This window comes from Aythya marila, assembly GCF_965140915.1.
Source record: "Aythya marila genome assembly, chromosome: 10".
NCBI lineage: Eukaryota > Metazoa > Chordata > Aves > Anseriformes > Anatidae > Aythya > Aythya marila.
Window position 1 is genome coordinate 15,382,951 of NC_139051.1, and position 21,944 is coordinate 15,404,894.

General features: G+C 49.2%; 1 protein-coding gene across 2 annotated transcripts in view; it reads left to right on the top strand.

The window, feature by feature from the left end:
• The first annotated feature begins 640 nt into the window (after nucleotides 1-640).
• Nucleotides 641-21,944, top strand: part of RAD54L2 (RAD54 like 2) — a 56,768-nt gene continuing 35,464 nt past the window's right edge. For both annotated transcript variants that reach the window (XM_082768039.1, XM_082768037.1), the window contains exons 1-2: nucleotides 641-752; nucleotides 15,487-15,696. In XM_082768039.1, coding sequence (XP_082624165.1) covers nucleotides 15,543-15,696 — 154 coding nt within the window. In that variant the 5' untranslated portion in view covers nucleotides 641-752; nucleotides 15,487-15,542. The remainder of the gene's footprint in view (nucleotides 753-15,486; nucleotides 15,697-21,944) is intronic.

Genomic DNA, 21,944 nt, shown 5'->3' on the forward strand with positions numbered 1-21,944 from the left:
TTCATCTGGAGGTCTCTGTATGATGGGTTGGAGCCGTGAAAAATTCTGTAGTCTTCATGTCAGGTTCAACACAAAAAGGTCCCATGGAGGACTGGGTATTTAGGCAGGCGGGAGGGTGAAGGGCCTGGTATCTCATGCCTTTGAAGGATCCCCAGGGATGTGTTGTGTGAGATCTTTGAGCCTCCTGGCCACTGGTGTTAGTCCTTTGACTCTGGATCAGCTACGGCTTTCCTGAAATACGGGGACCTGCCGAGAGGCTGAGCTATGTGGGTTGTACCCAGGCTGCCACCACAAACCCAAACTGAGGTTATCAGTCACTTTATTTTTTAATATTCTGGCTGTTTGAGTGCCAGCCTGGGGGGCCAGGCAGGAGGTTCCTCTGCTGCTCTTGGGTCATTTCACCAAAAGCAAACGCGGGGCTCCCACCGCTGCGCAGGGAGCTCTGGGGGCAGCGGCGTCGTTCTGCGGGCAGGGGGCTCTAACGCCTGGCTGGGCTTAATTACCTCAATTAGCAGCACCACTGAGGGGAAGGGAGGGAGGGAGGGGGGGGAACCTTTCTCCGCCCTGCGGAACCTTTGAGGCGGAGGCGCCTGTTGCTGCCCGGGGGAGCCGCGGCTGCTCCGGCGGGGGGGGTGCGGGGCCGGCCGCTGGCTGAGGCGGCCCCGAGCGGCGGCTGAGGGCCGAGGCCGGCAACGGGGGCGGCCGCCGGCAGCCGGGGCCCGCAGCCTCCCTTCCCCCGGCCCCCCGCCGAGGTGAGAGGAGCCCCGGCAACGGGGAGAGGTCCCGGGGGCCGAAAGAGGGCGGCGGGGAGCGGGGGGGGGGGAACCGGCGGGAGGCCGCGGCCCCGCCCCGGAGGGTGTGGGGGGGGCTCCGGGCTGCGGGCCCCGGGTTGAGGGGGGGAGAGGGGGGCGCGGCCCCGGGGGGGGGGGGGGGGGGGGAGCGGGGCTGGAGGCCGCCGGGGCCGGGCTGGGGCCTAAGCTGGGGGCTGGGGGCTGAGGGGGGCCTGGGGCGGAGAGCAGCGGGTGGATGGAGGGGCCCGGGCGGTGCTCGGAGCCGCTTTGGGGTTGGTTTTGGGGTTTTTGGGGTTGAGTTGTGGTGGCTGGCGGGGTGTGCAGGGTGGCACGGCTTGCGCCGGGTTCCCCTCCCGCTCCTTCGCGGCTTTGTGCGAGATCAGGGCTGGGAGAAGTTGTCAGCGTGTCACGGCGGTGTATGTGCAGGTGTGGGGTCTTTATTCCTAAAAAAAAAAAAACGACAACAAAGCTAAAAGATCCGAGCTCTTTTCCCTCTTCTTTATGCGAATGAGGTGGTGATGATCACATCTCATTGTGTTTTTAAACTTTGTCAACGTCGGGTGGTTTTTTGGGCAGTCACCCCAGCGTTGTGCCTCGTGAACAATCCCATAGCCCCTAAGCGATCCCCACAGAAGCTTCTGCTTCCGTTCAAGGTGTTTCTGCTGCCTGGCCAGAAGTTGTAATCCCCAGCCCCTCCCCGGCTTGGAGCGATGGACCGACCTCTGTCCGCTTCGATGTGAGATCAGTTGGTTCAGAATAAGCAGCCTTTGTTTTGCTTTGGTACGTCTGCTCCAGGGGCGGTAGCGTCCAGCAGAGGGATGAAAACAAAACAGCCCGCCTGGACCGCTGCTGGTGCTCCTGCTGGAAGCTCCACCGTGGCCTGGCTTTGTCAGCACGGCTCCTTTTCCAGGTGTGAGGCTGCACCTCTGGAACACGCGGAGTGAACAGCGCAGCCTTGTATCCTGTGATCTGAACAGCATCAGGGTGTAGGGCTTGGTCAGCAATGGTACATGCTGAATGTGAAATTTCCAAGAAAATTCAGTCTCTGATTTAAAGGAGAGCTGTTGTGGGTGCAGCATGTGATTGTTTCTAGGCTGGCACTGCCTCGGACTGAATACCCCTGAAAAAGGTTGACTTTATAGCCGCTGTGTTCCCCTTGTACTACACCTGGGTTACTGGTAGCTTCTGCATCCCTGAAATCTCCTGACACTTTGAAATTCCCGTTCTGGTACTGGGGAGTATTTCAGATCCTGAGCACTACTGTGTGTCCTGCACATCACGCGCTCTTTTCAGGAGGAGAACCAAACAGTGTTTGCTGCCTCATCTCGGTAGTGGATGCATTTTAGTGAAGATTTGAGAGGTGTAGCCTGACATAAAAAACTGTAACAGGTTGTTATCATGTTCTCTGGAATCAAAATCGGTGTCATGGGGTAATTCAGGTTGGGAACTGCCGCAGGAGGTGTTTGGTCCAGCCTGTTGCTCAAAGCCATGTCAGCACCCAGTTCAGAGCAGGACTTTGTTCACTCACATCGGAAGCCCTCCAAAGCCAACAATTCACCAGTCCCTGGGCCCCTGCTGCGGGGCTTGACCTGTCCTCCCGGGGAGAAGCCTCTCCTGTGGGTCAGGTCACAACCTCTGCTCTTGCAGTTTATGACCTCCGGGCTTAAACAACCTCCCTTCGTGTGGCAAGTGTGGCAGCCTCCCTCTGAACTCTCTCAGTTTTGTGTCTTTCATGTGCTGGGGGTGTCCAAAAAAGCACGTCTTGTGCTTCAGGTGGCTCTCAGGAGTGCCGAGGGGAAGGAAGGAGTCACTTCTCTCGGTCGGGCCGTGCTCCTGCTGCTGGGGCCCGGCGTGCTGTTAGCCTGCATCGCTGCCAGGGTGCACTGCTGACTCACGTTTAGCGTTCTGTCCTCCATCTGTGACCCTCCGTGTGCACACACAGGCTGTGTGTGTGTGTGTGTGTGTGTGTGCACGTGCTGCAGCCTTCCCTTCTCCTCCCGCCACGCAGCTCCAAAGAGGTGGGACTGGGTTACCAGGGCAAGGGGGGAGCGGTGCTGGAGTGGGATCTTCCCAGGAGGACTGAGGTGCATCTTGTTTGATCCGAAGCAAAACCAGAATATAAGAACATAACAAAGTATGGGGTGTTTTCCAGTTTGTTGTTCATAGGTGCAAGGTAAATGGGACAGTTGCAGTGTTTTTAACTGCACTTAGTGGCAGCGAAATCATCCTGCTGTCATTCCTTTGAGCTTGTTTGTGAAAGCATCTGGGCGGTAGTACGCTGTAGGAGAAATATCTGCACCAAAGTTTCATAGTTTAAACCTTCGGTGAGTTCAGTCCCTGCAGCAAAGTACCATTTGATGTATTCTTGGATACTTGGTACAGAAATAGAGATCTGTGTTTACTGTTTATGCAAAACAATCTCTACTTAATGTTTTCCTGATTGGCAAGTATGTCAAGTTAATTACAGCTAGGGTTGTTTCAGAGAGTTCTCACTGCAAAACAGGAATTTACTGTGCTTAAGCAGCATTTTTAGCCATAGAAAAACAAAAGGCTATGTAGAGATGTGTTTTCTTTTCCAAATCGGTGTTCTCTTAAGTATTAAACAGGAATATTTAGGCTTATGCTTGTAGGATACCTCGTGTAGGATCTGATGTTTGGGTACTCTGAAAGTCTCATTTCTTGCTAACTTTTGAAAACCTTGCATTTACATTCTGGGGTTTTGTGCTTATCAAGAAACAGAATCTTGAAGAGGAATGATAAAGTAACACCATTCCTCGTGTGAGAAAGGGGAAGCATTACTTGACGAAATCCTTTGTCATTGCGTGCTGTGAGAGGGGAGAAGGGGAATTGGAAGTAGCTGTTGGAGGCCAAAATTGTTGAAGAGGCAACTTGTGAAGCTGGCTGGGCTTCTGAGAGTGTGGTGCAGTTGGGTTCTGGTTTAGCCATCTTTAATCTTTTAAGCAGCCTAGCTGCAGACTTCTTGTTCTAAGTAACATTCAGAAAGTTACTGATCAATATTTCATCCGTGGTAGCCAGCAAATGCTAAGTGCTCGCATCTGTTAGCAGACTGAGCGTGGCTGAAGTTGAAACAAGCTTCGGAAAAAAGGCATGGAAAATAAGTTCTTCAGCCGTGCAGGTGTAAAACCCAGAGAACTGACTTGAAAAATTCCTCAAAGCATAAAAAATAGGTCTTTTGAACTTCTTGGAGGCCAGGCAAACTTGGTGCTGTGTCTGAAGCCAAAAGGCAGCATGTCAGCCAGTCCTGCAAGCGAGACCGATGCGGCGCTGCTGTAATCTCAGGGCAGCTGTGGTCGTTTCAATTTTGTTCTTGCTCAGTCAGTGTGAATGCTGGGCTTGGGGTCAGCCTGACACCTCCAAAAGCCTTGTGGCATATCGAAGGCAAGATGAATTCTCTCAAAGAAAAAAAAAAAAAAAAGGGAGGCGAGTATCACAGCACTTCAGGGTAACGGCCGCGCTGTCCGTGTGCTCGCTTCAGTGGGTGAGTGGTTGCGGTGACTGGGAGCGCTTTGTGGTGGCCTTTCAGCATGCCCTAGGGTTACTGTTCTAGAGGGGTGTCGGCGAATTTGAAGGTGAATGAATCAACCTGGGTGTTAGGGATTTACTCAAACATCAGCAAAGACCTGAAGGCTGCCATGTACCTGTCCAGAGGATGCATTGAATCTGTGCCTGAGCGGAGGCCTCCCGGACAGCTTGCTGACCCGAGATACCATTGAAGGCTGCAGAAATATTGAGGAGAGGACTTAGCCAGCTGCTTCAAAAGGAATCTGCAGAAATCTCAGATTTTGGTTTGCAGTACAAACAGCGTTCGTACCGCGGAGTAGCATCAGCTACGGTCCGAAAGCCCAGGAACTTGAGCACTTCTTGGACACCTGCCTGGAAAGGAGGCTGAGGTGAGCGGTGTCTGGCTGGTGCAGCTTTGCCCGACTGCAGGCCTGCCCGGGGCTGTCCAGGTGGCAGCCTGAGCAGATGCCACGTGCTGGCATGGAACACCTCCAGCTGCTGTACAAGGGCTGCAGCCAAGGGCTAAGCGTGCTGGAGGGCTTCTGCTGGCAGAGGAGCAGAAAAATCAACGCTGGAATACCTGAATGTATAGCCAACATGCTTTCTGTGTCCCAGATGCATCCAAACTTGTGCCGAGCACGAGGAGGACTTTGATCAAGGCCTAATGTGCACAACAACACTTTACATAACAAGGGAGCCTTAAGAGAGGCATTAAACTTATAAAAGCAATTAAAGAGGCTCTGTGGTGATTTGGCAGATAACAAGCAGACATTACTCTGGCATTCTCTGCGGAAAGCTCGCTTGATCTAATTAACAAAGAGCCGGGGCTGTGCAAGGGCAGAATTGATGAACAGAAACTGCAGATCCCTTCTGCTGCTCAGCCAGTGTGGGCGATCGAGTACAAAGAGCCTGTAGGACCAGCACGGTCTGGGAAGGAGTTCAAGCATGGAGATCCCATGGAGATCTTCTACGTTCTTCCTTTGGCAGTGGAAACTTTTTTTTTCTCTCGAGATTTTGCTTGTGAAGAAAGCTTGTCCTGCCTATCAGAATGCTGGAAATAATGGTTTAGAGACATAACTCATTAAACACTTCCCCAAGGCTCTTAAACTCAGTTTTGTCCAGCACTTCAGCATCAATTAAGTGTAAATTGTTAGATTTGGAGTTCAGTCTGGAATAGCCAGGTTGTAGAAGTGTATCGCTTTCACATGAGTTGCTCCAGGTCTGTGTGGCACCCAAATGTTAACAGAAAAAACAAAACCCCTGATTCTGAGAGAGGCTGGCAAGGAGGCTGGAGGTGCTCATGGGGTGCTCAGTCTGCTTAGAGAACGGGGCAGTGCTCAGAAGGGAGTCGATTGATGGCTGGCTGGGAGGATTTAGTCAAAACGAGTGGAAGAAAGGAAACGGCTCGGTGGCCGGGTGCCAGGGCTCGGCCGATACTCTGGAAGATCACAGCGTGGTAATTAAAGCTCTTGTATCGAGCACCCGGGCTTAGCGTGATATTTATATTCCATTCCTCCCCTAATGCTAATCTGCACGGGTGTTACCGAAAAATGAATCTTGGTCAACAGGGACGAGTGGTCAGCGAGTCAAAACCTGGCTTAAAAAAAAGCAGATGTGGCAACTCTGAGTGGGGGCATTTCCCAGGGTTGTGCTGGGTCTGGTGCTCCGCTGTGTTTTCATCAGTGGCCTGGAAGAGAGCACCAAACTGGAGCTGATGGGAAGTGTGGTTATATAAAGGTTACGCCGCGTGGTGAAGCATGAAGAGGGAAGAAGAGCTGCGGAGTGTCCTCGGAGTTGTTTGGGTGCCCGGGCTAGTGTGACCGAGTGTGTCTGCAGAGCCCGAGCGTGGCTACGGGTGCTGCTAAGGCCTTGGCAGGGATGTCAGGAGCAGAGCAGGTATGTGGCAGTATGTGAGCCCTCGGAGCCCTGCCATGGGTCCTAAGGCTCCTCAAAGAAGCTAATTACTTTTTTAAAGAGTAATGTTCATCTGTAATTGGATGTATAAACAGGAAATACTGAGTACGGATGGGGGTAAGATCAGGAAGCGCTCCATTGGCTTAGATTTAAAAGTTTCACAGTTTTCTTTGGGCAAAACAAGCTGAGTACCAAAGGGCTCTTAAGTTAGTGGAGAAAGCTGTGATGGTGCCTGGGAGTTTTCAAATTCAGCTTCGGAAAAAGGCACGCTCTGTCAACAAGGAGTGCGTTTAACCACTGGAGGCATTAAGAAGGTGCTTGGGACTGCTGAGGGAGACGGGCTTCAGGAGCTGGAGACATCCCAGCGAGTCAGGATGAGGAGGCGCTTGGAAGACACCCGGGTGGAAGGCGATCTCCCCACCAAGAGCTGCTTTCCCCCCCCCATTGCTTATATTTTATCAGGATGGTAAAGGTCTCCTTCTTTTCTTCACACTCGTGGGTGATCCTCGTGGGCTGGTGGAGTCTTGCACCTGCCCTGGGGCAACGGGCCTGGGAGAACACAAAGCTTAAACTTGGGACTTTCTCTTTTTTCCTCTTAAAGTTGGGAACTAGCGCGCTTCTGAAAGCAGTGGATCTTCTATGTCGAAGCTTGCTACTGGTCTCCTTCAGTTCCTAAGCCTTTTAGTGTATAAATTTCCTGAAAATATAAGGCTGCCCCTTTTAATGGGGTTCTCCGTTTTTTCAGGTCTTACTGTTTTAATTGCAAGTGTTCTCGTGGAAAAATACACCACGAGAGCTGGAAGAGTAAAATATGCCAAAAGGCACGGGTCGGGTGGCTTTTGCAGGGGATGTTGGGGTGGGGGAGGCTCCGAAACTGAGCTGTCGTAGGAGTGGGATGTGATCCTCTTCTCTCTGGAAGAGAACTTCCCAGAGCTCTGTGGGTTTCCTCTGTTTACTTTTTTACTTCTGGAAGCTCCTCGCTCTGGGGTTCCCGAGACAATGCGCGGCAAGGTTTGCAGCAGGCGGCCTTTGAAGTTTCTGCCCGTTGTAACTGCACGTCCTGTCCCCTGCTGAATGTGAGTAGTGACGGCCTCTTGTATGTGCCCTGAGTTCCCTTATTCTGTAACGACAGCAGTTAACTGCTGGGAAGGAAGAAGGCCCAGATAATGAGTAGAGAACAGTGGGGAAGCGGTGATCTGCATGGCCATGCGGACTGAAGAAATTCTTGTTCCTGACTCTCTCTTAAAAAAAAAAAAAAAGGGCACAAAATGGCTTAGAGGTGCCTTTTCCTTCCTCCCATGCTTATTATAGCACTTAAAACAACACAGCACCACAAAGCAGAGAGGAGGTCTTAGGTTTCAACTAAATCAATACTCCTGGTCAGGGAAGCGCTTATTTTCCCAGGAGGAGATACAGAGCTGTTAGCCTCTGCTGCTGGGCTGGGACTTCTCTGTGAGCCTGTGTGCTCGCATCGTGATGGGAAGGTGCATCCTCTGGACAGCCCTGAGGTTTTTGCCGTTTGTCCCTAACAGAGACAGGATTGGGAGTGAAATTGAGCAAGGTGTAACCAGCTGCCTGGATAAGGAATGCTGCTCGTTGTACCCAGGCGTTCCCATCGAGAGGATTCACGCTTCCTGCTCAAATTCCAGAGCTCAGCCCTTGTGAGCAGCACTCAAGGATTTCTGCAGCCAGACGGCCGGGCACGTTGCGTGAAGGGCTTGGCACCCTCAGGTCTGTTCCTGCCGGCTCCGGAGGAGGGCAGGAACAATGGGGACGAGACAAGAAGTTCCACTCCTGCTCTATTTTAGGGGAGAGCTCCGCTGAGCCTGAGGACGCTGACATGTCACGGCTGTCCCCTACTCCCAGGATGGTGCCGTGTCAGCAAGGTGCTCGCCCACAGCCTCGTGCTGGTGCTGTGGGACAGCTGCTGGCCCGGCCACAGCCACAACTGGTGAACAAACCAGGCCAGGAGCAGTCTCCTGCAGGAAGCAGTTGGCCAGAACCTCCTCCTCTCCTCGAGGGAGGCAATACACAAAAGGTCGTGTTTTTGTTTTTTTTTTTTTTCCCCAGATCATGGCTGAATGCTTTGTATTGTTCCGCTTCTGAGTCCTGGAAAAACAGCACTTGGGCTCTGTGTGGGTCTGAGTGCCCGTGCAGCCTTGTCTTATCAGCAAGAACCTGAAGTACAGGAAACGTGGCTGTCATAAATGCCAGGAATGTGACTTTATGAATGTGAGCTGGCGATGCTTCTTTGCAGCTGAGTGCAGTAGCCAGCAGCTGATTGTGTAGGTTGCTGTTAGGGGGCTTACTCCTCATGATGCTTTAATAGTTTGCTGATAATCCCCCTCTGGTTGCACCTTCCCGTCCGAGTGTTGGGTATGCCTGTGGCAGTTTGTGACTAATTAATGTCCTCTTTAACACCTGCTGGGACCGGACAGTTGGGTATGGCTACTGGAGTGGCTTGGTAGCCCCCAGGGGACCTTTGTTGGGGATGTTTGTGATGCTCTTTAGCCAAATGCACAATACACTGTTTTTAAAGCTCTACTGAAAGTTATTCAAATAAGTCCTATACTCATGGATTTAAAGCCTAAAAAATGAATTATCTCTAGGGAGAGACTCCTAGTCCATTTTTTTGTGCAGTAACACTTGTCTCTAATTATGTGTGCCAGCAGTCCTCTAAAAAGTATCTTAGGCTTTTCACAGCATGCATTGAGCTGTGGTGTCCTTCCCTGCAGAGGTGTCTGAACCACCAGGAGGCTTTGTGCCAGCGGGACACACCTTCGGGGCCGTGTCCTTTGCTGTGGACCAAAGCCCAGGAGGCTCCTTCGTCCAGCCACATCCCCTGCGTGCTGCCTGAGGTGCTGGGCCTGAGCGGTACCGAAACGAGCGCTGGCTTAGGGTTTGTGTGGGGTAGGTGAGGATCCGTGTGACTTTTTATCCTGACCTGTTCAGAGGGGAAGGAAAAGATTGAGCGTTTTTTGGTGGCTGTTCTCAAAACCAGCAGAAGAGTGACCTCTGTAAGTGGCACTAACTATAAATCTTTGCAGCCCTGTGCCAGCAGGATGTTCTGCCGGAGGGGATGACTGAAAGAAACTCATCTTGCTGGCAGTTCTTAAACCTTTAATGGATTTTTAATCTAGAGTGGTAGCCAATAAAAGTCAGCTTCTGATCACATCACAGACGGGAGCGATTTGGGTCTGCCATATGCTAATTGTCATCTTTATACCATGGGAGCTCAAAACTGCTTATTTCCGTTTCCTCCTACAGCTTTTTTTCTTTTTTTTGCTTGTGTTCAAGTTTCTTTGGTAAGCTGTAGGTGGCTTAAGTAATGCTTTCTTGTCTCCAGCGTAATTATCGGGGTTGGAGGCGAGATGGGGAATGAAGAGGGACAAAACTGCGTGGAAGCTTTCCGTTCCTAAAAACTGCATAAAGCCAGAGCCTGGGTTTTAAGGCCGGTGCCGAAGAGGAAGGAAGGTGAGGAATGGAGAGCCAGGAGGCAGCTGGATCTCAGCTGGAGGGGATGGGGGCTGCCCTGGACCACCGGTGATGGCAGAACGTCAGGCAGTGAAGGCAGTGAATCATTCCCCGGTAATGAAACTCCTCAGTGCTTCCCTGGGTGGCAAAAAAAAAGGGTGTGTGGGTGGGGCGATTCTGCCAAAGTGGGGGAGAGCAGCTCAGCCTTTCAGCACCGCAGAAACATGCAATGTTCCTCGTGCTGAAGGGGGAGAGAGCTGTTTGGGCTATCTCAGCCCGTTTCCCTGGGGGGCCCTTCCAGGAGGAAAGCCCCAACGTTAGCGTCTCGCCATGGCCAAAGCCACCTCCGGGCATTGCAGGGTCGCAAGGGCTGAGCTTTGCTCAGGAGGGGGCTCTTTGCCTTCCCCCTCCCTGTTCCACTGCTTCTCTCAGGGTTATTTATTGCAGAACTTCTCTGCCACTGCTGTGTAACGAGGGCTTTGGCTCCTGCAGGGATCTTTCAGCTGTCTGGATCCTCCTTGCTTGTTGCAATTCGCCTGCCTCTCACCAGTTTGTCCTCACGAGAGGAGGCTTGGGCTGCCTTCCCCCTGAGCTGACTTCTACATCCTGGCTTTTCAGACTGGTAATCTGTAGCGGTGGCTGGGTAAATTTGCCCCGAATTCACCTGCTGTGTAAAACAGACGTAGCTGGGAGTCCTGACGTGCTGCCGTGGAGCCTTCCCACTCGTCTGAAATCCGTGCTCAGGATTTCGCTCCTTCCTCCGGCACCGCCTGCCTTGCTGCTGCTGTCGGCACCACGGGCAGAGCCTGGAAAAGCCACTTAGCCAGAAACTGCTGGAGCTGGGACCGTGGCCGGTGGTGTGGTGAGGTGAGAGGCTTCCTTCAGCTGTGGTGTTAATCCCAGGGGTATTTCCAAGGAGTCTGTTTGTAGGAAGCCAATTTCTACTCTAGCATAATTTTAAAAGATTGCTTTCAAAGGCAGTGCAACGTTGTTCAGGCAGATAGTTGTACAAGTTATACTCCACCCCTTCTTGCGGGGGCTTTTCTGTTTGTTTTTGTCAGGGAACAGCCAGTTTCACGCTGGTTTTGGTATTGTGGTGCCTTTCAGGAAGGAAGCTGTTAGTCTATAAAGTAGACTCCCAAAGTTGATACATGGAAGTGTTTTTTAAGCCCCTGGGTTATTCTGTCCCTCGATACCTAATCCCCACAAATCACAGTGGGCTCCTTAATACTTGAGTCAAGCATGGCAAGGTCTGGCTGTGGGCAGAAGTGCAGCCACCGACCTCAGGCATGGTCCGGGACAGGCAGGTAACCCCCTGACTTGGGGTTTCAGATGGCTGCTTCTTCCTTCCTTAACATCCCTCTAGTAAACATGTCACACAGGGGATCAATGTCTCTTAGTTTTGGTGTGATTTGTACAAGGGGAAAGGAAGGAGAATTTTTTTTCTTCCGTCCCAGCTATGTCCAGATTCACAGCTGAACAACCAGATTGCTCGAGTCAAACTCCATGGGGAGAAGGGCTTTAAACCACAGAGTAATCAGTTAGGTAAGGATGGCCCTAAATGTGATTGGGAGTGTCGTGGGGGAAGAAATTCTTGTTGATTTTTAGTTTAAAAAAAAAAAAGAAGAGGAGGGGGGAAGTCTGCTAGATCCACTGGGTTAGTGACACTGCTGGCTGCTTTTGGGGTAAATATTTATCCTGTGGAGATTGTAACGTTACGTGATGAAAATTGGAGAGGTTCTAATGTTTGTTAATCAAACTGTCCAAGCCCACTGCTCTCAGACTTATTTCTAGTTAGATTTTTAAACTGAAAAGAAAACCATTCCTTGGGGTATTACTTGCAAACTGTTAGGAGGTTCTTATCTTACAGAAAGATTTAGATGTGACTCTTCAGTGATCCAGCTCTGTCCTTTATCACCACTTCCTGAAGGCTGCCTATGAAGTACCAGAGCTGTGCATGCAGGTGATCCAGCAGGAAGAGGAGGTTTCCTGCCCCACAGAGCCCGTCAGCACGCTTCCAGGTTGAAATGTTGGTGTGCGCTCGGAGAGTGCCAGGGGAATCTTATGGCCACAAGCAACTATTTTGCTGCCAAACAAACAGAAAGGAAATGATTAATACCATAAAACGTGACTGCAGCGAAACCCAAAGAGCTTTACACAACACTGACTTTGAAATACCTGGTTTTATTAAACTGCCTGCGCAAATCCTCTTGCGACTTGCCGGCGCGCTTGATCCTGTTTGCACGGCCCGGTACCGCGCTGCCCACCGTAAGGTCTTGGTTACAAAACAGGCTTTAAGGGACAAATCTTGATGAGTCCCAGATACCGGCCTTGGCTGGCGGTTGGGGAGGTGATAGAATCCTCTTTGCTGTTCAGCACCGTGCATTAGTGCTAAACCTGCCCTTTTGGAAGGGATTTGCGTGGGACGAGCGTGTCCTGTGCCCTGAGCGCTCCCCGCAGCAGGTGGGCTCCCTCTGCAAAGGCACGTTGCTCCTGGTGGCACCCGGTGTCCTGTTCCGCGCATCCTCCGTTGCTTCTCGGTGCCCAGAGCAGGTAATGAAAGGACAGATTAATTAAAGGGTGGGTTCTGTGAGTGCTGATGCTGTACAGAAGGGGTGAGGCTGTGGCAGATCCTGTGCTCGCTGCCCACTTGACAGCCCGGCTTGCAGCACGGGTAACCCCCCCACGAGCATAGGAAGGAAGATGATCACTGTCATGTTCCTCTCTCAACTTCAAGGTGCATTAAGAAATGTGATTAAAAACCTCTGCAGAGCAAAAGAAAAGCAGTAGGACAGCAGAAATGTGTCTGCGTTGGTGAGTTTTTTTCAGTTTCTGAGTCCATAACGGGGCCTCCTTTGTGCATGTGCCAAGGAGGTGGCAGTTGTTACCACCTGGCACTTACTGCCTGAAGATTTCTGCCTTAAAGCAAAGCCCAGGAAATTGCTCACCTGTTCTTATCTTTGCTGAAAGCCAGGACTTGATGCAGGAGAGGGGCTGTCTGGGTGTTAATTTGATGCTCAGCTGATGGCAGGGTTTACCTCCCTGGAGGGGATTAATAATGATAGCTCTCTTCTCCCGATGTAACCAAGAGGAATTTGGGAGCGTTTTCACCTCGTAGCCAAACCAGCTTTCTCAGCATCACCACCTGCAGGAACTGGGCATCGTGCTGCAGGGACTTCAGGCTCTCGGTTGTGTCCTGGTGCCAGTGACCCTCCTGAGGCTCAGGACGCGCTGCCCGTTGGGTGAGGGGGCAGCAGGCTCTGAGTTGGTCTGATGTGGGACAGCCAGAAAGTCTGGACGAGTGGTGACTTCGATCAGGTGAAGGGGATCTGTTCACCTCTTGGACAGTGCCCTTCCTACAGCGATTATATGCAGAGCACGGCATGCCTGTGTTCCCAAAGCCAGGGGATGGGGCAGGCTGGAGTAACTCAGCCCTAAAACAGGAGAGGCAGCTCCAGGCTGGCTGGGTGATGTAATTCCCCTTGTGCAAGCCCCAAAGTGGGTCAGGTCTGCGTGAGAAACGAGGGCAGTCTCCAGGCTGTGTAATACCTGCCCGGTGTGCCCTGCTGCCGCCAGGCAGGGTGCGAGCCTCCGCAGATGTGCAGCTCCCGTGGTGGGTGGCTGGTGTGGTGGGTGGCTGCAGAGCTGCCAGAGCCGAGGATGAGGATGGGAGGAGGACAGGCAGACAGTTACATGGCAGGGAATTGGGCATCTCTGCACCTACCAGGCTTCTGGAGCCCTTATGGCTCCTCGAATGCCTCTGTTTGACTCTTCTGCATATGGCTAGGGCTGCTGAAAAGGTTTCAAAATCTAGGTTTTAAAAACATGTACGTACTGCTTAAAAGAAAAATAAATCTCATGTTAGAGCATTTCTGTACTGGATAGCTGCTCTCTGCTGGGTGTGATGTTATTTATGGGAATGCAAGGACCCATATCCTTTCCCATGAAAGTTTTTTAAGGTTCTGCAACAATGAAACAGAAGAATCCTGATGTAAGAAGCTCGATTGTGTTGTACTTCAGAATGGTTACTGGCATTACAGCACTTCTGCTTTTCCCATTTGCTTAAGAAACCTTAATTCATTTCTTCCAGTAGTGTTTGTATGTCTTCACTGGTTTTGGTTGGTGCTGACTTCCTAGGATAGTGAAGCCTGTAACTTTTTTAATACGGTTCTGTTGGTGCAGTTTCTGGCAGAGAGGATGCTACGTGCCTTCTTAGCACAGTGTGGTCAACAGAGAAATAAACAAATCCCCGTGAAATCCCAGATGAGCAGCAGAAAGCTAGGAAGGTCGCGCTGCTCACCACCCCCTGAACCGCAGGAAGATGTGTGCAGCTTCAGGGTTACGAGTCTGAGTACAGCCTGGCTATTTCTAGGAGTAAAATGTTGGCTGATTTCCTTAGGGCTCCGTATCTGCTGGAAGTGGACGTTGTAGCTGTTTGAAAGCAAAAATAAGCTCCTGTTCTGAGGTATGCACAGAGTTGAGAGAACTTGTGGTCCCTTTTGTGTCTGCAGCCCTGGCCTGGAGGCACCAGGTGTCAGAAGTCGGCTGTGGCAGGGCTCAGTGCCTGTCCCCAGCAGGGCTCAGTGCCTGTCCCCCAGCAGAGCACGAGCTGAATGGATTCACTCAGCTTGTGTGAACTGGCACGGCTCCACCTGAGCTCATGCAGAGTTTGGCCGTTTCTCCCATCTGCTTGGCGAAGCCAACTTGTTCTGGATGCCACATGTAAGAGTGCGAGGGCTTGAGTTGTCTCTGCATGGCGGCGAAGTGCTACCAGGACCTAGTGGTGAAAAGCTTCCTATTCCAACCTGAACCTACCTGAACTCCACCACCTGTCCTTCCCTTGCGTTTATTTTCTTCCCTTCTGCTTTCTCACAGACACTTCTCGATGTTATCGAGAAGCTGAGAGGTGCAAAGCAGGAGCTGATGACTTCAGCTGGAATAATTCAGCATTCCTGACAGGGAGATTGTCAGCCCTGCTCCAGGAGACTTCGGTTGTCTTTAACCTTGGAGTTTCCAAACTCTTATGAATCCTTCTGAAACACAATTGAAAAATGACTTTTTTCCACTTCTTGGAATTTGTGGATGTGTATGCTGCCTCAGCTGCTTAGGAATCTTTTCTTAAAGCCATTTAGTTCCCAGGCATTTTATAGCTTACACTTAAGATATGGTGTAAGTAGGGGGCAATGGAAAAAGAATGGCTGGAGGGAGTGTTTTCTTCATTTTAGGGGATGAGTGGGCCATAATTCTTGTTTTTTAATATGCCCTCTGCTTTACATTCCTCAAGATCAAGCCTTCTTTATTATACTTTGAGTGTATTTCTTTTCATCCATCCTGCACAGCCTCCTCATGATAATTCTTGCATGGAAGAGGAGTGACCAGATAGGGCCAGGGCAACCAAAGTCTTTCTTGTCTCTTTCTTGTCTTCTTTCTCGTCTCTTTCTTGTGCTTCACAATTGGATGGTAGTGAAATTGTTCCCATAAGGTATTTATACTGAGTCCTCCCGCTGTGTACGTGTCAAGGATACAAAGAGGTGCTTTTTTGAATTAGCTAATTTGGTGGTTCTCATATTTTTTCTAGAAAGGGGGACCTTTATTATCACAGTACCATGCTTACGGCATCCGTTTTCTACACAGGGTTTTGTGCAAAGTCTGCTATAAATGTTACTTAAGGCTGGCAGTAGATCCATGCTTTTAGATGTAGTAACAGTGCTATGATCTTGGGCCTTGGTGCTCAAAGGTTGGGATTTGCTGGGCTCCTTATGTACCTCCTTGCTCTCCGTTGCAGGGCTGCCTCACAGCAGACCATGAGCAGGTAATGCACGAGGAGCACCACTGGGAATCATGTCGGACGAGTCAATCTCAGGGAGTGATCCGGACCTGGACCCGGACTTGGAGCAGGAGGATATGGAAGAGGAGGAGGAGGAAGATGAAGAGGAGGCAGCGATGGAGGAGGACAACGATGGGGACGACGAGGAAGACTTACTTGATGAGAGTGGTAAGTGAATGGGGTGGAGTCTGTGCATGCAGTTGTTAGACAAAAATGTCGTTACAAATTTTGGTGAGTGACGGTGTAAAGGTTAGGGTCCAGAGATTGGTAGGGAGAAGTGGCTGTTTAAACAGCTTATGTGGCTGTTTAGTTTAAAAAGGGATTTAATGTAGGACTTCTGGACTTCTGGCCAAAAAAAAAGTCCATAGTGTAAACAAACCACAAGTGTAACCTGTAAGGAGTATAGCGTTTATAAAATAGCTACAGATTCTAGGGAAGCAATTACATACAGAAGCAAATAAATTGCTGAAATTTGCAGAAGCAAATAAATCAATTTACAATTATCTCTATTATTAAAAGGATATTGTGAAATTAAGTATATTTACATCATTGGCTTGCCAATGGGCAAACATTTCAATGGATTCTGTGGGCAACGATTGCTCCCTTAAAATAATTCCTTTTAGAAAAAGGGAATTGTTCTTTTCTGACAGAGTGCAGGGTTCCTTTACAATACAAAAGGTGGCAGTGCTGACTAAGTGAGCTGTCACCTTCTGTCCTCACCCAGTTATAAGTGCCCCCCTCACCTCTTCAGTCAGGACCAATATAGCTGTTTGTGGAGCTCTGCTCTGCAGGTTCTGTTCAAGCAAGGTTAGGTAACTGTTCTGCTTCATAGCATGGTCCTAGAAATGCCTTTTGCCCACAAGAAGGGGTGATGTTGGAGGGCACATAGCAGTGCATGGCTGTTGGGTGCCACTTTTGTCATCAAACTCCTTGTGTCATTAAACTACAGCCCAACCCTGTAGAGATGTCACTGTATTTGCTTCCTTAGAAATTGTGATTTTTTTAATAACCTCAGAGCATACAGATTTTTGAATGCACCTACTTCAGCCTACTGAGAATAGATCTCCTTTTCTTAGATGTACCTGTATTTAACACATTCTACACTGTCTTCTTCCAGTTCTTAAGGTATTTTTGGTTTCAAAGTACCTTGTCCTTAAGTTCTGTTTTTTATTCTTTCAGCCACTTGCTGCTTGAAGATGCTGTTTTGATTTAAAATGCTTAGAAAATGTTTATACAAATCTTATTCCTCTGATTCTATTCACATGACTTTATCTCACGAGAAAGTAGTGGGAATGGCAGTGTTTGGTTAAGAAATGAGTTCCTGGGCTGCAGATTGCTCAGACTGACCTTGTCCCTTTGTTCACAGGAACCTGTACTCAGCAGAGCCTTAAGAACCATGACGTTTTAGAAAAACTTCTATTAACAGGGAGGAGTGGCTCTGTTTTGTGTCCAAGTGGGTCACTTCCTGTGGCTATTTTATCAGAGGCCTATGCTTTTAATCATCTACATCGGTGTTGTTGTGGCTGAATACTCACCCTGTTCCTCGGGATCATTCTTTCCAAGCAAACTGAATTAATGTCTGTATCTCAGAACATTGCTAACCAGTAACGACAGTAGTTTAATTTTTTCTTAAAACACTAGAAGCATGCTTATGCTTTGTATTTCTTCAGAGACTAATTAAAAACAAATTTTAATGAATGTAGGAAATCAGGAGTGAAAAGAATTTACATGTAGTTAACAATGGTTTTGTAGTTATTAGGTACAAGAGAAGACTTTCTCACACAGTGTGAGCCAAGCGAGGATTTCTCTGAAGCTTCAGATTTTCAGCTTTAATTCTGCTCAGCAGAAGATCAGGATGCCTTCCGTGTGCCTAGCTGTGAGAATATTGCTTGCTGTGGAAGGGTGCACTCTGCTTTTCCTTCACTGCTGTGGAGTGACTCGGATGTTACTTGGCGTCTGTTTTGCCTTAGATTTAATATAAAATCAGTCCACTGTTATTTGGCTTATGAATATGGCTAACTGCGGGCAGAAGAGGATCATTTTGTGGATGTGGCACTAAGGGACATGGTTTAGTGGTGGAATTGGTGGGTCAGGTTGAAGGCTGGGCCTCAAGGTCATTTCCAACCTAGACAGTTCTGTAATTCCATGTTGCTTTGTCCAAGTAATATTTATAGTCCTGTCTCTTTGTAGATGACCCTCATTCATAAAACTCCTCTTCAGAATGCTTACTTTTCATTCACAAGCAGGAAGGAAGAGCTCTCATGGTTTTACTACAGAGCTTTTAAAAAGCTTGGTTCTCTGCTGGAACTTTGTGCTCCCCGTTCCCAGCTGTGCCCATCTCCCCTCCTAGTATTGTGGTTATCCTGAAGATGTTCCGTCAGGGATCCTGGAGGGATCCTTCCCCCGTAATGGGAAAACAGTAAAAGATGTAAAAGATTAATTTCTAGCAGTAAAAGATTTAAAAGATTAATAATCTTTCACAGTTCCTTCCTTGGAAGGGCAACAGGCTGAAAATCCCCAGGCTGAAAATGATTACTTGTTTTTGAATTGTATTGATAACAATAAAACTAACCTTTTTATAGTTTTCTTACAAAATAGTGACTTTATTTTATGGAAGTAGGTTTTCTGTGTTCTGGTGGTGATTCGGATCACTGAAGAACCATCCAAGGTGAATGTAACGTCCCCACCTGTTGGTGGTGGGTAGGCCGGTCTCAGGCTCAGCGGTGACTTGCTCTCTGTACGTTCAGCCTGCTCCGGTCCTTTTGATGTGTTGTGTGGGGAATTCATGCAGTGACTTGTTTCAGAATTTGCTGAGTTCTTTGTATTTTTCCGTATTGAGGGTCATCTTCAGTTTTAATGGATTTTTTTCCTCAATTCTGCTCAGAACCTTAAGTTTTGTTTGAGGTTAGTATGGGCTGTTACGGAGATGATTTAGAAGGTAGCTAGGACTCTTACTGTGCAAGCTTACTTGATGAAAGCAGTTACTAAACCCTGCCTCTGAGGGGAAGAAGAGCATGTGGGCTAGTTTCCTGAATGCTTCTGAATAAGCAGGAGTTAATAACTATACAGCTTGCATCCTTTGTTCGTTTCTGCAGTGCTGGGCAGTTAATGAGCCATAGCGCCATGTGCAGGAGCACTTAGAGTTTCAGTCCTTTCTCCAGTGCACTTCACCCAGGACATACCGACCGTGATGCCTGCATCTCCTTCCCGGTGGGTGCCGGGTTGCACACCCGTCCTAGCAGCGTGCTGTAGGCACAGCCAGAGGCTTCCCCTTCCCAGCCTTGGCATCCCTGCCCGCAGCATCTGCTCGCATCGCTTCTGGGCAGCAGCCCGGGTGTAATCGTGTCTGATTTTGTGATAGCAGTGCACGACTGTGAAGAACTTGAACTCCCCAAATCCTTTTTGCTACAAGCGTGGTGTAGTCATGACTGTAGAGATAAAGGATTCTTACAACTCTGATCCTGGCAGTTGCTCAGGGCTGTGCAGCACGCCATCGGAATAAAAGCTAATCTGAGCAAAGAGGAAACAAACCTCCGATATGGATTTTGCAGATGAACGGTCCCTGCATTTGAAATCATACCTCAAAGCTTTCCCAAGGAAAAATGGAGTGTTTGAACAGGTCCTACTGTAATGCTCTGTTTTTTTTTTTGTTGTTTTTTTTTTTTTTTTTTGTTTTTTTCATTTTTTCTGTATATCTTTGGATCGTTCTGATTGAAGTGTCTGGAGATCATTGTCTCTTACTCATACATGTTGCTGTCATTCTGCTATTAATAGCCATAGCAAGTTGCTTGTTCTCTTGCCTCTGAGAATATGGGTTAACACATTTTTTTTAAAAGTATATTTCAGGGGAAAGTGTTAAGAGCTGATTGTTTCAGGTGTCTGAAAGGTGCCGTAAGCAGGCAGTCAGACACTGTGCTCAGGCTCCTGTCTGTGTTTGCATGACGAGGGGGTAGGAGCAACAGATAGGGATTGAAATCGGTACTTCTGGAGCACAGCAGTGGACAGCTTTCTGTTACAACCCTATCACTGCACTTCTTAATATGCACTTGTACTGGACCGGGGGATAGCCAGGAACAGCATGCTAGAGACTACTGCTGCAAACCAAACTGGTCTGCATGGGGGTCTTACGGATGCGAAGGGGGCACGGTTGTGTTGGCAGTACAGAGCTGCAGGTCCCGAGGGAGTGGAAGGGCTCGCAGCTGCTGGTTTTTCTATTGCAGTGCAGCTTCTTTGCAGGGCGAAGGCACCAGCATCAAGACTCAGCTCCTTTTCAGGGGAGACCAGAGGAAGCAGATGGTGCAGGAGGTCAGGGAGGGGAGAGGCCTTCCTCTTCACCCAAGCCTCTCACAAACCATGCTCATCGCTGCCTGTGATCTTGAATAACCCCAGTTATACGCATAACACACTAGTTTCAAGTAGGAGCACCTCTCGCTTGTGCAGCGTGTCGCAGAACACCTTTCTGTGGCTGCTTTTTGGTTGAACTCGAGCACGCTGCTTGTAGTTGTGGCTCGGAGCTTCCCAAACACCGCAGCAGTACTTCACTCCAGATGGAGCTGGTGGGGCAGATCTGTGAGGATCTCTGCTCTCTTTGGGCTCTTGCTAAAGGAATGACTTTCTGGTTGAAGTGGTGCTGCTGGATCAGCTTTGCTTATAATTTTTTGCATAGTGGTTGGGGGAAAAGTTGCTGTGAGATCATAGCGAGAATGGACTTTGTTCGATGTGATGTTCCCTTGTGGCTCTTTGTAGCTCATCACAGTGTGTGTAGTGAGCAGTACGGTCACATTGCATGGGAAATTGAGTTGTAGGTAGCTGGAAAATTTTCTTCCCTAACCTGAGGGGGAAAAAAATAAGTAGTTAACACCGCGGTCACAAGAAATTACTGGAAAGTATTTGTCTAAAGTGATGTGGAAGTGTGGATTAATATTCTCCCCTTCTCCTGCCTGCAGTCTGGAAGTGCATGGCCTTGTTGGAAGGGTCCCTGAATGCATCCTAGAGCTGCCTCCTTTTAGGAGAGCTTCATTCAGGTGCTTCCACTTCCATCTTTTCTCCTCCCCCAAGACAGTGCTGGAACAACAAAGTTGTGGTGCTGGGGGGCACTCCCCAGCTGAATGTGTGGGGTTGGAAATGGAGCAAGCTGCTGTCCTTACAGAAGGGAGAGTCTTTGGTATAAATCTGTTCGTTTAACAGGATCCTCTACTCATTTACTTAAGCTTTGGCTCCTCTGAAGTTGTTCTCATAAATGAGGTCATGTCATACTGACTTTTATGAAACTGAGAGGCAGAGGAAGTGTGTGGAGACAGTCTCCTGAATAACATGCTGCTAAATGATATCCTGTTTTAAACCATTTCGTATCCAAATTTAGAATGGCCTGTGCTGCAGGAGGAGGAGGGGAAAAAAAAAAGGCAAAGGGGAGCTGCAGCTAGGAAGTAATTTACCTGCAATTTTACTTGAAGTGACTGGTACAGGAGATCAGTCCCAGCAACCTGAAGTCTTTTCCCTTCTACTTCTGAACCCTTTTTAATGAAATGCTTCCATCTGCTGCAGGACACGAGCACAGTGGATGTGATTGTTTCTTGCTTGCAGTCAGACCCGGCGATACGCTTGCTTTGGTCTCTTCACCCTTGCTGTTTAGCCAGCAGCTGGTGGCAGGGGTAAGGGGAGGCGTGGACCTGTTGGTGTGAGCTCGGCATGGAAAGGCAGCTCTGCTCGGGGGCTGCAAGTGGGGGAGTCCACAAAAAGGCTTGTGGGGAGGGTAGGGGGGAGCAAACAAAGTCAGGAGTTGCCTCTAAAAAAGCACTGGAGATGATTCTTAATAAAAAGGAATTTTTTTAACTTAAACCTGGCTGTACTGGGTGTATGTATGCCAGTGATGGGTGCCAGTAAGTAATAATCCTGTGATTTAACCTACACGTTCACAGTTGCAGAATGCAGGATGGATTGGGGATGTGGGAGCAGTGACTGACATCTTCCTGTTTTGTTTTTTTCCTTCTGATGGACTTTGTCTTGACTCTTATTTCAGTTACTTGTGTCTGGATGCAGCTCCCTCTAGAGTCCTCCCACGTTATTTCTGAGGAAGCCAGCAGGCTGCACGCTCAGGGAAGCAAACCTCAGCAGCAAGTTGGCTGCCTCGACAAAGCTCAGGGCTGCTGCAAGCCTGGGAAACCAAACCTGAACTTCCCTGTACCGCTGTGCACTCTGCTGGTTTTGAATTAGCAGGAAGACTTTTATGCTGGTAGTGACTGTGTTGTAGACTGTCTTCCAAGCTAATAGTTGAGTGCAGGCAGGATGGGATGTGTGATTTTGTAGAGGTGCAGAAATAATCACCGCATACAGAAGAATTTGCTTATGAATTAACCTTGCATATTGGTCTGTGTCTAAACCTTGGGGAATTTTCATGTAGTGTCTGATAACAACAA